The sequence below is a fragment of the Argopecten irradians genome, chromosome 8 (assembly GCF_041381155.1).
Source record: "Argopecten irradians isolate NY chromosome 8, Ai_NY, whole genome shotgun sequence".
NCBI classification, from domain to species: Eukaryota; Metazoa; Mollusca; class Bivalvia; order Pectinida; family Pectinidae; genus Argopecten; species Argopecten irradians.
Window position 1 is genome coordinate 12,158,742 of NC_091141.1, and position 14,501 is coordinate 12,173,242.

General features: G+C 32.3%; 1 protein-coding gene across 2 annotated transcripts in view; it reads left to right on the plus strand.

Annotated features, from left to right (window-relative positions):
- Positions 1 to 12,924, plus strand: part of LOC138329379 (RUN domain-containing protein 1-like) — a 31,415-nt gene extending 18,491 nt beyond the window's left edge. For both annotated transcript variants that reach the window (XM_069276321.1, XM_069276322.1), the window contains exon 17: positions 3,530 to 12,924. In XM_069276321.1, the coding sequence (XP_069132422.1) occupies positions 3,530 to 3,636 (107 nt within the window). In that variant the 3' untranslated portion in view covers positions 3,637 to 12,924. The remainder of the gene's footprint in view (positions 1 to 3,529) is intronic.
- Positions 12,925 to 14,501: the final 1,577 nt, after the last annotated feature.

Consider the following 14,501-nt stretch of genomic DNA (forward strand, 5'->3'; position numbering starts at 1 on the left):
ATGGGGCTGACCCCCTGGAGGCCTGAGGGGCGGGGTCAAAAGGGGTCAATTTGGCAATTAACATATAAACGACTTCATCTCTGAAACTAAGCATGGGGTAGTGTTCAGTTGGGACTCTATGATATTTGTATTACTCCGAGAACACTGGTCTCCCGAAAATCATGAACAACGCCTTCTTCGCTGTCTTCCTCCGCGACAGACTTTTGGTGGATTTTGGATTGTGTATGTTTATTTAAATTTTACGTAATTCATGCTAATGATCGATTATTGTAATAAAATGTTAGGAAGGTAACTGCAAAAGAAAGTTCTTATAACACTTATAAAGTTTTTTGTGTTGGTTGTATTGACGAACTATATCTGAGATATTATTGCGCAGTAAAAGTTAATAGTTTTGAGTACGTGCCTCCTCCCTTGATCTGTCACTGGGATTTCTGTCTTTTGTTTATGGACAACTGCGGTATATTGAAAGGGGAAAAGTACCAAATTTATCAACATAAACTTACAAAATATAATGATAATATAGATCTAATTATGTACGAGCAACTTAAAGTGACAAATGAACTTATATTGCCGTGTAAAGTACGGTAGCCTTATGAAGACTTGCTAAAGTCCGATGTATTGCAGGAAGTTTTCTGGATGATAGCGTTCTTAAGAAAAGAAATTTGACTGTTATAAGTAACCAAATAATGTACCCTTAACTTGACAAAGGTATATGGCCATCTTTTATTATAAGTCAAAAGTTGGCAAAGCAAAACTCATGATAAATGTTCTGCACGATAATATCTCGCCAACCAGTTAAACTTAGGCTTACGAAGACTTGCTAAAGTCCGATACATTACATGAAGTTTTCTTGATGTTAACGGCTAGCGTTCTTGTGAATTTTAAAGAAATCTGAGTGATACACATAATGAAATAATGTACCTTTTATTTGGCAAAAGTATCTGGCCATGATTTATTAGTCAAAAGTCGTCAAAGCAGCACATGTTAGTTTTCTAAAAAGGAAACCAAAACATATCCGGAAATGGTAATATTTCTATTGTTATATTTTTCCGAAACTATTCTTCAATGTTAAGTTGATATTAAGATACGAAAATGTTTACTTATTATTTTTTTGTCTTTGAAGAGACATTGATGAAATTGATAATTTAGCAATTAATAAAGAATTATGAAAAAATGATACTCAGATTCTGAACGGTTTCATTGGTGTTGAAATCGTTATTTCAAAAATAATTTAGAAATAAAATTTATTACATTTATTTCAGGATAATAAGTTATTCAACTTATTGTTCTTGAAAAACTTCAAATATCATAAAATAAATACGGCATATCGCAAACATTTTTTATTAAACTCCGAAATTCAACACTGCACACTTATGTATAGTTTACTAAATTCTATATTTAAATGAAAAGCCAATTTCTTTATTCCTTTGTTTGAGTCCTTCATTCACAGCATCTATGATGTTTACTTAGAACTATTTCGTTTTGATCTTGGTTCAGATCTTGTGTATTCCCGAAAATCACACACAACACCTTTTTAATTTATTCTTCTGCAGTAGATTTTCAAAGTTTATCTATCTAGTTGAATGGTACAAAATTGATGCTATAAATGATGATTAATTATGTTTGTTTTAATGATTTATACAAAAAATAAGATTTAAATGTGTTTGCAAAAGTCTTTTATTTGGTTGACGTTGCGAACTATATCTGTTTAAATTACTATGCTCTCTTCCATCCAGAGATGTGAAATCTCGAGTTGCCTCACTTTAAACGTCATTGCTATTAGGCCTTTCATTGCATTTATAGCTACCTTTTAATTATATAACTAAGATCAATTCAAACAAATACATATAGAAATTATACATGTGGTGTCAATCTCTAGTCCACATTAATTCCATGTTTCTTTTTTTTCCTGTAAACATACCGTAGCAAACCGAACTATATCTGATGAAATTACTACACTCTCTTCCATCTATAGATGTGAAAGCTCGAGTTGCCTCCCTTTAAACCTCATTACTATGTTACCGTAGTGAAAGTGCACTGCACTGCATAGCACTTGCTGTTCTATTTGTTCAAGCCGTGGGCCCGTGTTTAAACAAAGATACACAACATATTTGCAACAATGTTCCATATCATCAAAGGACTGTTGTAAAAGGTAACCAAATTATAACTTTTTATTTGACAAATGGCCATGATTTATAAGTCAAAAGTTGGCGAAGCAAAGTGATACACAACAATGTACATTATATAAATACAATGTTCTACAACATGTTATGATAACCAATTCTTTTATTCCTTTGTTTGAGTCCTTCATTCACATCATCTATGAGTGGCCTTGGCACTTTGATTTCTCTGCAACTAAGCATGGAAGAGCACTCATAATGCAATGGTAGCATCCTTATAGGGTGTGGATTCAAAATTGTACACATGATAGGACATACCCCTAGGGGGCCTGAGGGGAAGGGTCAAAAGGGGTTAATTTAGTTGTTATCAAAAGGATTTTTTTTCTCTGCAACTAAGCATGGGATGGCACTCATAATGCAATGGTAGCAACCTTCTAGGGTGGGGATTTGAATTTGTACACATGATAGGGCTGAACCCCTGGGGCCTGTGGCGCGGGGCCAAAAAGGTCAATTAGGCTACTATTTTCATAGAATCACTTCCTCTCTGAACCTATGTATTGGATAGCATATTTGTATGGTATCTATAGCCTCATTATATGGTTGTGATTCAAAATTAAACACATTTTTGAGTCAATTTTGCTAATTGTTCTAATTGTAAGAGTCTTTGTGATAATTACTAAAAACACCAGGTGAGCGATACAGGCCCTCTTGGCCTCTTGTTAAGAAATGTGTTTAAGCTTATCACATTTTGAACAACTGGGCCCTGTTTATAGCTTGATTTCTTCTTTGATGCCCATGGACATCAAGTTCAAATGACCTTTGGCATAATATAATCAGCATGTCGCCTTTGAAATTTTAGATTAGATTGTCAAACATAGTTTCTTGGAACTTACAACACTACCTAGACTTCAATGAGTTTTCCCTTAAGAAAGCCTCGAATTAGTTAAAGGTCTAAAGATGTCAAAATTTTGTAGATTTTCATTTATATGTTTTGTTGAATAGATTTATGGTAACAGGAACTACTGTGTTAATATTGAATACAATTAAAGCTATTGGTCTCTAAACTTCTGTGAACGTTTTAGTTTCCAAGGTACATGTAATGTCAATGATCTTATGAAAGCATGATGCTCTTTAGTCAATACCAGATGTTTTTTGATGATGTTTTGTGATTGTCTGAACATGACCATCAGATCTTTAGGCAACATACAAGTCAAGAACAAATATTTAATCAGATTGGTTGTTATGGTAATTCAGGTTTAAGTTAAACTAAAACTTCTTAAGTCTTTATTTTATATAGGGTGTAACAGTAATTGTCATGGAAATGATATTTCAGTCATATACATGATAATACAGTCTTTTATCCCAATGCAAATTTACTGTTTAAGAAACTAGTGCTTTCTGTCTTTCAGGCTTTGATGACTCACTGAAATCCATGGACAGATTGAGTAAGTTTAACTTCCAGTTACCTGTGGACTTAGCTGTCAGGCCATTCAGCAACATTAAGGACGCATTTTAAGTTAAGACACTTCAGTTCAGCATTCACTTTAAAAAAACTAATTGTAGACACTGGTTGCAGTAAAAAGTTCAGATGTGTACAACTTACGATTACCGGTAGTAGTGAGTAGTGATAAAGTCTTTACTTCAAATCAAATTGAGCCATCATAATTGGCAAGTAAGCTGATGACATAATGTACTTGGCCCCATTGCTTTACACATACCTTATGAGAAGCAAGGTTCATTGTTCTGACCAATTTCATTCTGAATTAAAAGTCCATTTAATGAATGATCATGACCCCGCTGTTAAAATCACTAGGCTGTAATATTGAAATATCTTAATGTGTCAACGCATCAATCATATATGACCATATATCACCTTGATACTGTAAGCATACATATTCAGCAGTTACCGTAATTGCAATTTAGCACTTTTCGCTTAAGGAAAGATGTGCTGAGATATGATTGCATAAATCACATTTTGCCTTTCTATCGGTTATTGCAAAAGTACATACCTGTATGTGTTGCTTGGTGTCTTTGGCGGCATGCTTCAGTGATATAGCACTATAAAAAGGGCAACAGTTCCACTATACAAGAAGACACAACATGAGTATACTGCAGTCTCCCAAGACACGCACCTCGCACAACATACATGCAGCACACCACATACATGGGAGGCCATCCTTACATGACCATAGCTGTTGATGGGACGTTAATTAATCAAACAAACAAACCTGTATATGAACTTTAGTGGAAATGGGAATTCTTCATTGCGCTAATTAAAATTGACTATATCAAAAGAAATAACTTTACAGAATATGGTTAAAATTTGTTAAAAACATATGACTGACATACACTCAATAACAATAATAAATTAATTTATATTAAATAGGATTCAGAAAATATATATAAGAAAATACAAAAAAGTATCAAAGTGATGTGTCAAAGTGATTGATTGCTTGCACTAATTGTCACATCATGTGTACTTGTCATTGAGTAAGGTAGACTTGAAGCTTTTAGATGAATTATGAAGAATCCCTATAAGTATCCATATCATACTCATTATAATAATTTGACATATGTGTGTAGATAAAACCAGTCATATTTTGTTATTTGTCGTGATATGACTGTTAAAGCTTCAACTTATTTAAGTACCTGCTTTGGCCGTATAAACGCCCCTATCCCCATAAGCACCATTTCCCCATTTTGAGTTTTGTGAAATGTTAGCCCAAACTTGGTCCTATTAAGAACCATGGGCGCTTATTGGGTCAAATACGGTATTGAAGTTGAGATTACTTGATTAAACAAGTTCAATCAGACCAACAAAATACAGGGTTTCTGATGAGTTGGTGTTTACAAGGTTTAACTGTATAAAATATTTAAAAACTATTGACATTGTTTAAAAGTTCAGTCTGAATGAATTTGATGGTTGTCATGGCAACAATAACAGATAAATACTAAGTTTGAATTTAAATGCATGAAATAATGGCAGTTGTATGATGTTGACCAAGTACAAGGTTGTTCTTTACAAAACTTACTTCCTAATAATTTATTCAAATATGCAAATCGAATTAAAAAAATTTTAATAGGATATATGTCTTTCTAATTGGCCAATTTTTTCCATACCACTATGAAAAAAAATCTGTTTGCAACTTTTTCATATCCAGATGAAATTAGAAAATAGTGATATAAATGCATACATGAAATTCTCTTATTTGCTCCTGTTCATATGAAATTCATGTGAAAAATTATTGACTTTGTGATAGAATGTTATTTGATTGTAAACACATTAGATAAAACTGTCACTAAAATATATATGTTGCTATATGCATTTTTTGTCCTACCGTAATTTTCTCAAATGAATATTTAACTGATGCTATGTATACACCTCATATACATATTAAAAAGTTATATATTACATAGGCTGATTTAATTGTACTCATGATAGATTTAAAGTAGACATTAAAATCAATAACTTGCAATGTCTACACATTAATTAAAATGTAATGTTGAAGGTCAGGGGCAAAATAGCATATAATTATGTATGTTTCAACAATTGCACCAAGTGTCAGTGGATATTTGCATATTTAACCAATTACCATAATTCCTTACTTATCTTTATAAGTACAGTGCTTCTAGACTGAATGATTTCACATAAAACCAGCACTTATTATGATCTTTTGTTTTGTAAATTAGAAGTACAAATACCTTCAGACATCCACATTGTATAGAGTTACCAGTATACAATAAGTAAATATTTGTTTTTATGATGATTGATTGATATATATCAGCAGTCAGCAAGCAGTTGTAATGTTCAGTGTAATTTATAAAGTTATGTGAATAGACTTAATTCGAGGTACCATCCTTGTTAAAAGATGATTTTGCTTACTTGTTGGAGTTGTTACAAGGTTAAAATGCCATGTAACGTTCTATATGAGAAGGGTTTTTACTCTATGAAAGGTATTGATTTACCGTATTTGACCCAATTAGCGCCCCATCCCTATAAGCGCCCCTCTACCTTTTAAGGCTCCAATTTCACTTACTTCAAATGAAATGCAGACTGAAAATATGAAAACTGTATTGATTTTGTTACTGATTTCCTTTGCAAATTGATCTATGGTACTTTGTAGATTAATTTTATGAAAGGCTAGTCCAAATTTGTTTCTATTAAGCGCCCCCTTGTTTGCTTTAAGCGCTCTGTGAGCTTATTGGGTCGAATACAGTATACCTATAAATAATGGCCAGACAGAAGAATGACATTGGGTTGGATACGGTATACCTAAAAATAATAGTCTGACAGATGAATGACATATTTATAGTTTTTGTGCAATACTAATTGACAAGTTTTTGTTGAATAACACATATGGTAATGTGAAATGATTATGTGATAAATGGTAATTCTTGTGCAATATGGCAGTGAAATGTCACGCTCAGAGATTGAAGGGCTTATGTGCATGTAAATGTCATTCAGGGGTGTGCATTTGTCTTCAATGTCTGTATAAGAAAATACTTAAGAATATTCTTGTAACAGTCTATTATTATTAACGACATGCAGAAAATATCCACCTTCCTGTTTTGAAATCATAAATCAGTCTTAGACTCTAGTGTTTTGCTTAGCCAAGCAACAATGATATAAGTTTTTGTTATGTCCTTAATGAAACCTGAAAATAGTGGACTGAAGACTTGTTTATGAATTTAGAGCCAGAATTTAAAGCACAAGACTTTGGCCACTATGATCAAGTTGTAGATTCTTACTGTTAAAGGTTGAAAAGGGGATGGTTTTAATATGATATAAATATTACTTTAAATCTAAAAGATGTCATAGTCTAGTCATAAAATGGTCGGTGTTCCTCCAGTTATTATTATCCCCAGCTTTCTCCGAAACGGGGGATATTAATTTGGGTTTGTCTTTCTGTCTGTCTGTAACATTTCCCTGCAATAACTGTAATAAATGTAAACCGATTTTCTTCAAACTTGGTGACAAGGTTAAATGCCTTAAGGGCTCGGCCAAGAATGATCGCAACTATCGATGGACCTTATTTAGCGGAGTTATGGCCCTTTAAATTACTAAAAACGTCATTTACAGCCATTTCCCTGCAATAAGTGTAACAAATGTAAACTGATTTTCTTCAAACTTAGTAATAAGGTTAAATACCTAAAGGACACGGCCAAGTTCGATCACGACTTTCAACAGACCTTATTTAGCGGAGCCATGGCCCTTCGCTTGAATAAAAAAAAAAGTCAGTTTCTGCCACTTCCGTACAATAACTGTAATAAATATTAACTGATTTTCTTCAAACTTGGTAGCAAGGTTGAATGCCTTAAGTGCCTGGCCAGGTTCGATCAACTCTTTCAGCGGATGTTATTTAACTACAGTTATGGCCCTTTAATTTACTACAAATGTCATTTTTCTGCAGTTTTTGTGTAATAACTAATAAATGTTAAAACTAATATTGTAAAAACTTGGTATCAGAGTTAAATGTCTTAAGGGCTTAGCCAAGTTCGATCGCCACTTTTGGCAGATCTTAATTAGCAGAGTTATGGCCCTTTGATCTGAAAAGAAAGTAATTTTCTGCCACTTTTGTACAACAACTGTAATAAATATTTACTGATGTTCTTCAAACTTGGTAACAAAGTTAAATGTCTTAAGGGCTCGGCCAAGTTTGATCGCCACTTGCGACGGACCTTATTTAGCAGAGTTTTGGCCCTTTGATTTAATAAAAAAGTCATCTTCTGCCATTTCCCTGCAATAACTCTAATAAATATTAACTGATTTTCTTCAAACTTGGTAACAAGGTCAAATGCCTTTAAGAGCTTGGCCAAGTTTGATTGCCACTTTTTGCCGACATTATGTTGTGGAGTTATGGCCCTTTGATGTACTGAAAACATCATTTTCTGCCATTCCCTGTGCAATAATTGTAACAAATGTAAATCGATTTTCTTAAAAGTTAGTATAAAAGTTAAATGCCTTAAAAGCTTAGCCAAGTTTAATAGTCACTTTCAGCGGACATTATTTGACTTCCGAATAAGACTTCAGTTTGTTTTTTCATGTTTCAACCAAGGTTAAACCTAACCTCAATAATGTTTACCTACAATATGTCCTGAAAGCATGGGATGGAAAATTCCACGAATTCGCTTGTTTATTTTGCCCTATGAAATTGTTAAAATGAATTCAGAGAAAAAAAATTCCATATCCATCCCATGTTGTCCTGTATTCTAGGGAACAGAGAAGGTGAAAATAGAATGATAGATTTCCCCAGGCTTATTAGTATATACATATACATTAAGTGAACTCTTTGAATGATTACGTTTAGACATTTGAAGGTATAGGTATTATATGATTGATTGTACTAACTACTTACAGTTATTCTGTAGTCTGCACTTGCGGGTTGATGATAAGACACAGACACATTGCAACATGGCAGGATTTGAATCTTAGTGATAGACAGGGGGAGGGAGAGGGATACAGGAAAACTTGTTCACTGTACTATCATTTACTATACAAATAACAATATGAAGAGAGTAATGGTGCAAGTAAAAAAAACTACCACAAAGAAATGCAGAATGTTCTAGTAAGTAAGGATGACAGGGAGAGGTGTTAGGTGGACTCTAATAGACAGACTCATGATGGAGTGGGAGACTGATACATAACAAATAATAAATAATGAGAGAGAGTGATGATGACATGTGACAGAATAATATGTTGGTATGTATTAATATGTGATTGTGATAATTAAACAATGCAGGACACTGGTGCAAGCAAAGGCCAAAATGTATACCTTACTTCCATTGTTGTATTTGTGAAGCCTTTCTCATGTGTTGCTTTCAATCAACGATTTTGACTGAAAATATAATGGTTTTGCAACAAAATATTAATATTCTTATAAATATTTATTGAAAACAAATTTTGGATTTTATATTTCATACAATCAAAACAGCATTAGTTTATCGAAAAGGGAAATAAGTTTATTTTGATTAAAAAAAATATTCTAATATAATACATTTTGAAAAAAGTAGGAAGGTAACAGTGTTTACACTGTAAAAACATAAAACTGGAATAAATTGTTACTAAACAGAGACGTTGTGAAATGCAATTTTCAATGGGAGTTTCGTTTTATTTAGTTGTGTTTAAGTCATGCATATCAAGTCACAAAAGTGTTACATCCACCAATAGTTTTTTTTTAATTTTCATTTATATGCAGTTTGTTAATTTCAATAAGGAAATTTAAATATAAAAAGAAAAGAAATCATGTAAATTATATCTATTTTATTAGCATAAAATATCATGTACATAGTGAATTGTTCTTCACGAGAGAACTGCTGAAATGTATCATTATAATGCATTAGAATCATGCTAAATACATATGTACATGTAAGTAATTAATGCTCCTAGACGGTAGGTAAACTTTTGGAAGACATGAACTTTTTTTTTTTTTAATTTGAGTTTCAAACATTTTTGTCATATATCTGTATACCATTCAATTCATAATATGTTATTTTGCAATTAAGATCTCTTAGATCTGTTAATTTATTAATTAAGAAATCCGATCTTGATTTTTCATTGAACTCTTTTATATTATCTTATTTTACATTTTATTTATCTGCTATTTTCCGAAATCCATGAATCATATTGCGTAGTTTCTAAAATTAAAATTCCACATGTATAATCATTATGAAATCCATCTAAAACTATTTAAATGCACGACTTTAAAGTTATTTATATCAGTTATATGATGTAATGGTCCCCAATATCTCTGCTAAGTCTTGCTTCAGGTTTGTTCAGTTTTATAGGTATATTCATTTGTTAGTTCTCGTGGGTTTTTTTTAAAAGAAATTTTGTTATTTATTTCTATGTATTGTTGATGTCTTACTTTATTGTCTCTTGATGTTTATATTGTTTTGATATTTTGTTATTGATTATTTGACCTACTTTTATAAATAGGACAAGTCAAAAATTAATGTAATATTGAAACTTTGTTGTACATGTATTAGTAAGAAAAAGAATTGAATAAAAAATAATGCATTGAAAGCCATAGTATGATACATTTTGGACTAACAACTATTATCGTTCATCCATGGCTGGTTTTAGATTTTGAAAATTTATTACTTCATGTTTGAAAAATAATCCAGTATTTGATGTGATCTTATAAGGGGAATACCATGTCAGAAAAAACAATTCCTTTAAACAATGAATTAATAGATGTTGAATTACGATGTGACTTCTGTTTATGTTTAGGCCTGTTCCTGGATTAGTTTAGCCTATTCCTTAACTGATAATTGTTATTGATTGAAAATATTCTGTTAATTATGGCTACTCTTTGATGTTTAACACTTGATTATTGAGTATGAAAATCGTCTATCATTGTCCATCTGATTTACGATAATCGTTTAAGAACGTGTCCAGTTGTTTTCATAATCCTTAAGCATTGCCATGTTGGTTGTGATAATCGATGGTTATAATGTTGAAAATATGTAACAGACATACCCAGATATTTATTTGCACGACGTGTTAAATGATAATCTCCAAATAAGGCTATGTTTTATTTGTTTACTGAATTCAATAAAACTGAAGAACCAAGAACAGTATAAAATTATGGATCTTGCTTTATCTAGTTTCATTGAAGTCTCTGTCCTTTCCCATGTTATTGTTGTATGATGGACCTTGACTAGTGAGAAAATGGTTACTTTTATGTCCGTGTATGTGATACCAACAGTTACTGTTAGGTCGCAAGGTTATTTTAATTAGGGGTTACATTAAACCAATTAAATTTTGTGTGTAATTAAATTTCACGTATTTCGTGGTTGGTTATATAGACTCCATGAAAATAAATTACCACAATAAAACAATCGAAATCGTGAATTTAGATCGACGTGAAAATTTTATTAGAAAATTGGTCGCCACGAAAAGAAGTTGGATTATAGGAGAGTAATGCTGTTTGCTTTGTTAGAACAGATACTATTATTAGCAGCTAAAGTGATGGTAGAATTGATATTTATTATATATATGTAGTTATATATATGTTCAAATATACACAATATGTACATGTATTGAAATATCAGTGGTTGTAATTCATGTTATATTAGAATGGAAATTTATATTACGATTTGTTTTTGTCTGAACGATGAGAATATGCATTGTTAGAGGTTGTGTTATCGTATTCAGATGGAAACCTTGTATTATCATTGACTGTCTTATACAAAGTGTTCATAACAGGTGAAGGGTAAAATGAATATCTAGCTACATTATTTAGTCAACGGTAATGGGCAAATATAACATAACTAGAATATACATATTGGCATTTTCTTCAGGAAAATGTGGATAGTTGCAATTTATTGTATTAATGTAACATTTCCAAAGCACTATCGTGAAAGATGCTGAAATACATGAAACAACTTCACATGTATATTGTGCAATGGCTCCTATTATTATGATAATTTGAAATATCACTCGTTTATGAATAACATAAACAGTAGTTGCATAATAGCCCAGACAGCATTGCCTTACCCTATTATTAGGTATTATAATACTAGGTGGCCTGGTGTGGTTTAATTAGTGAATGATAGTCGTGCCAGATTTTGATGGTAAAGACCTGTCAGTGTGTGAAAGCCACGTGATCAAAATGTACGGTACATGGACCGCTATGACATTGTGTCGTCTGCACCGATTGTTTTGCGGTTTGGTCTCCATACCGCAATAGCCTTCTTTCGATTCTTGAGATCTTTTTTGAGATCTTTCAAAACAGTGTGGTATTTCGGTCAATTACGAATTCGATACTATGGATACATTCCTTGATAAAATTTACACGTCAAAACTGACAATCAATCAATCGTATCGGAGTTGATTGAAATACGCTTTATTTTGAAAGAAATAATTTTCTGGAGAATATAGGATGCTACTTCGAATACGTGTACCAAACCGGAATATAATCGGTTCTGTAAAACGATAGTTACAGCAAAATTTCTTACGTGAAGCGGCCCTTGTACGGCGCCACACTGGCTTTCCCACACTGTCTATGGAAAAAATATACGACTAGTACTTGACAAAGCCACTATACAGGCTAGCGGAGGACTTGTGATATAATGCCCTACAATGGCCTACTATTTATCTTCTCAGTTAAATGACCCAGAAATGTTAGAATGTCAAACGCATTTATTATCACAGGCTATTATTCTTTTATGTGCAATAATAAATTATACTGTCCTGGATACAAAACCTGATTTTGACATTTATCAAATATAGTTGATAGTCTGAGAAATCAGCTAAATTTAAATTGTCTAAGAGGTTATCTATACTCATTTACAGTTCTATTTAAAACCCGAGGTTGATGATAAGTTAAAAAAAAAATGGTGCAATTATCCCACTCTTTAAATCCATTTCTTAAAATCCATTTCTTTAAGTTTTCTTTCCGTCCTTTTGTTATTTGTTTCAAACTTATATCCGAATCGATTTATCGATTTTGTTATAGATTCTTAATCTTTCATTTAAAATTCTTTCGTGAATTTTTACTTACGATGTGTTTTACGATATGTATACTTTATGTACCTGTTCTGCTCACAGCTATATAATTTTCTAATGATCTCTTTTACTACAAAAACTGAAAGTTTGTGTTAGGTGACAATTGAAGTTGTTTAATTCAGCTTTGTTCAAGCATTGAGACTATCAGATCTACTCAATGGGTATTATCTGTGTAAAAGTGACTGTTTATTTATAAGACAGGCAATGGAATTTGGTATACAAATTTGTCATTACAATACTGGATCTTTTGAATGAAAAGAAAAAATGAAAAAAATAAAATCTTATGTTTTGTTATCGACTGTCTTGTGTTGTGTTTATATATAATTACCAGCAATGAGTTGAGATTGTAATGGGTTGTTAAATTCTCTATGGTCTTATCTCTATTTCCATATCTTCGTCTATACAGATAGAGATAGTGCTAAATTGGGTCACAATGAAAAATTTACTAGTACTGGCAAGATAACATTGACTCTCTCATAATTTACATTACAGCTTCAGTGGAAGTCACTGGCATTGGACTTTGATGTGCAATGTATATTTGATTATTGCTTATTGAAATTACAGTCCTTTTTCTAAAGTTTTAAATGTCTTCTTCACTTGTTGGTATGGAAATATGGATAATTTGAAGTATCCCGGTACAACTGGAATGGATGGCTGGTGTTGCTGTGTGATAGAAGTGTTAAAACCATTGAGTGAATTTGAATTTTATGTATTCAGAATATAACTTGGCATTACAAACCAGGTGATCGATACAGGCCCTCTGGGCCTCTTGTTTAGATAAAAGGATTACAAATCCTTGTATCACATTCCGATTTAATGTTCGTATACTTCCCTTCATTTTTCGCTATTTTGTTACATTCATTTCAAGCTTAACGTCCTTTTCTGTAACCTGTTTATTGACACTTGACAAAGTCTAGATGAGGAAATAATAAAGCTATACAGCCTGGTTTGCTGATCTGTCCATATGATGAATCCTTTATTCGTCAAAATAATTAACACGATTTCTGATCCACTGCCTAAATATTCTTCATCAGATGGTGGGCTATTCAAATCACCTTTCTTCCGTCCGTTAACATTTCTTGTTACCGCTATTTCTCAGAAAGTACATAAGGGATTTGTCTCAAATTTCACATGCAGGTTTCCCTAGAGCCATAGTTGTGCATATTGTAATTTGGGACTGATCGGTGAACAAGATGGCCGGGAGGCCACCATCTTGAATTTTGATCATTGATCTATTTCTCAGAAATTACTGAATGGATCTGTCTTGAATTTTATTTGTAGGATGTATTCAAAGTTTTGAAAGCAGAGAAAAACTCAGTCTTTCCATTGTTAGACATAGATCATTCTTTGGTGGTCGCCAAGATTCCTCTGGGATTTCTTATTCAATAGCGTTTTAATATTCCCCATTGTAGTGATATCGATACTCTCATAAATTATTATTATTATTAATGATAAGATAAAAGAATGGTGCTTTTCTCTCCGTCCTTTTGTTATTTTTCTCATACGATGAAGCACTTGCCTCGGATGTTAAGAGAAGAAAAAGAAACGGAATACTTTAAACCAACTTTCTTTCGTGTGCGATTTTCTATCCCGAATTTAGCGATCGAAATGAATTCACGAAAGTTGATCTCTGTGAATTGATTACATAATTTATTCAATTCAATATTAAATATTAATCTTTTCGAACTTGTTTGAAATGGAAATTGCAGAATATATAGACAGCTGCGAAAGGAAGCTGGTTTACAGTACGTAGTTCACATTATACAAAATTTATTATGGTGTTCGACACCGAAACAAACCGTCTATCTTGACTTAAATTTCGTAACAATACAAGGCTTTTACTTTGTATTATAAGATTCATGTCATGTATA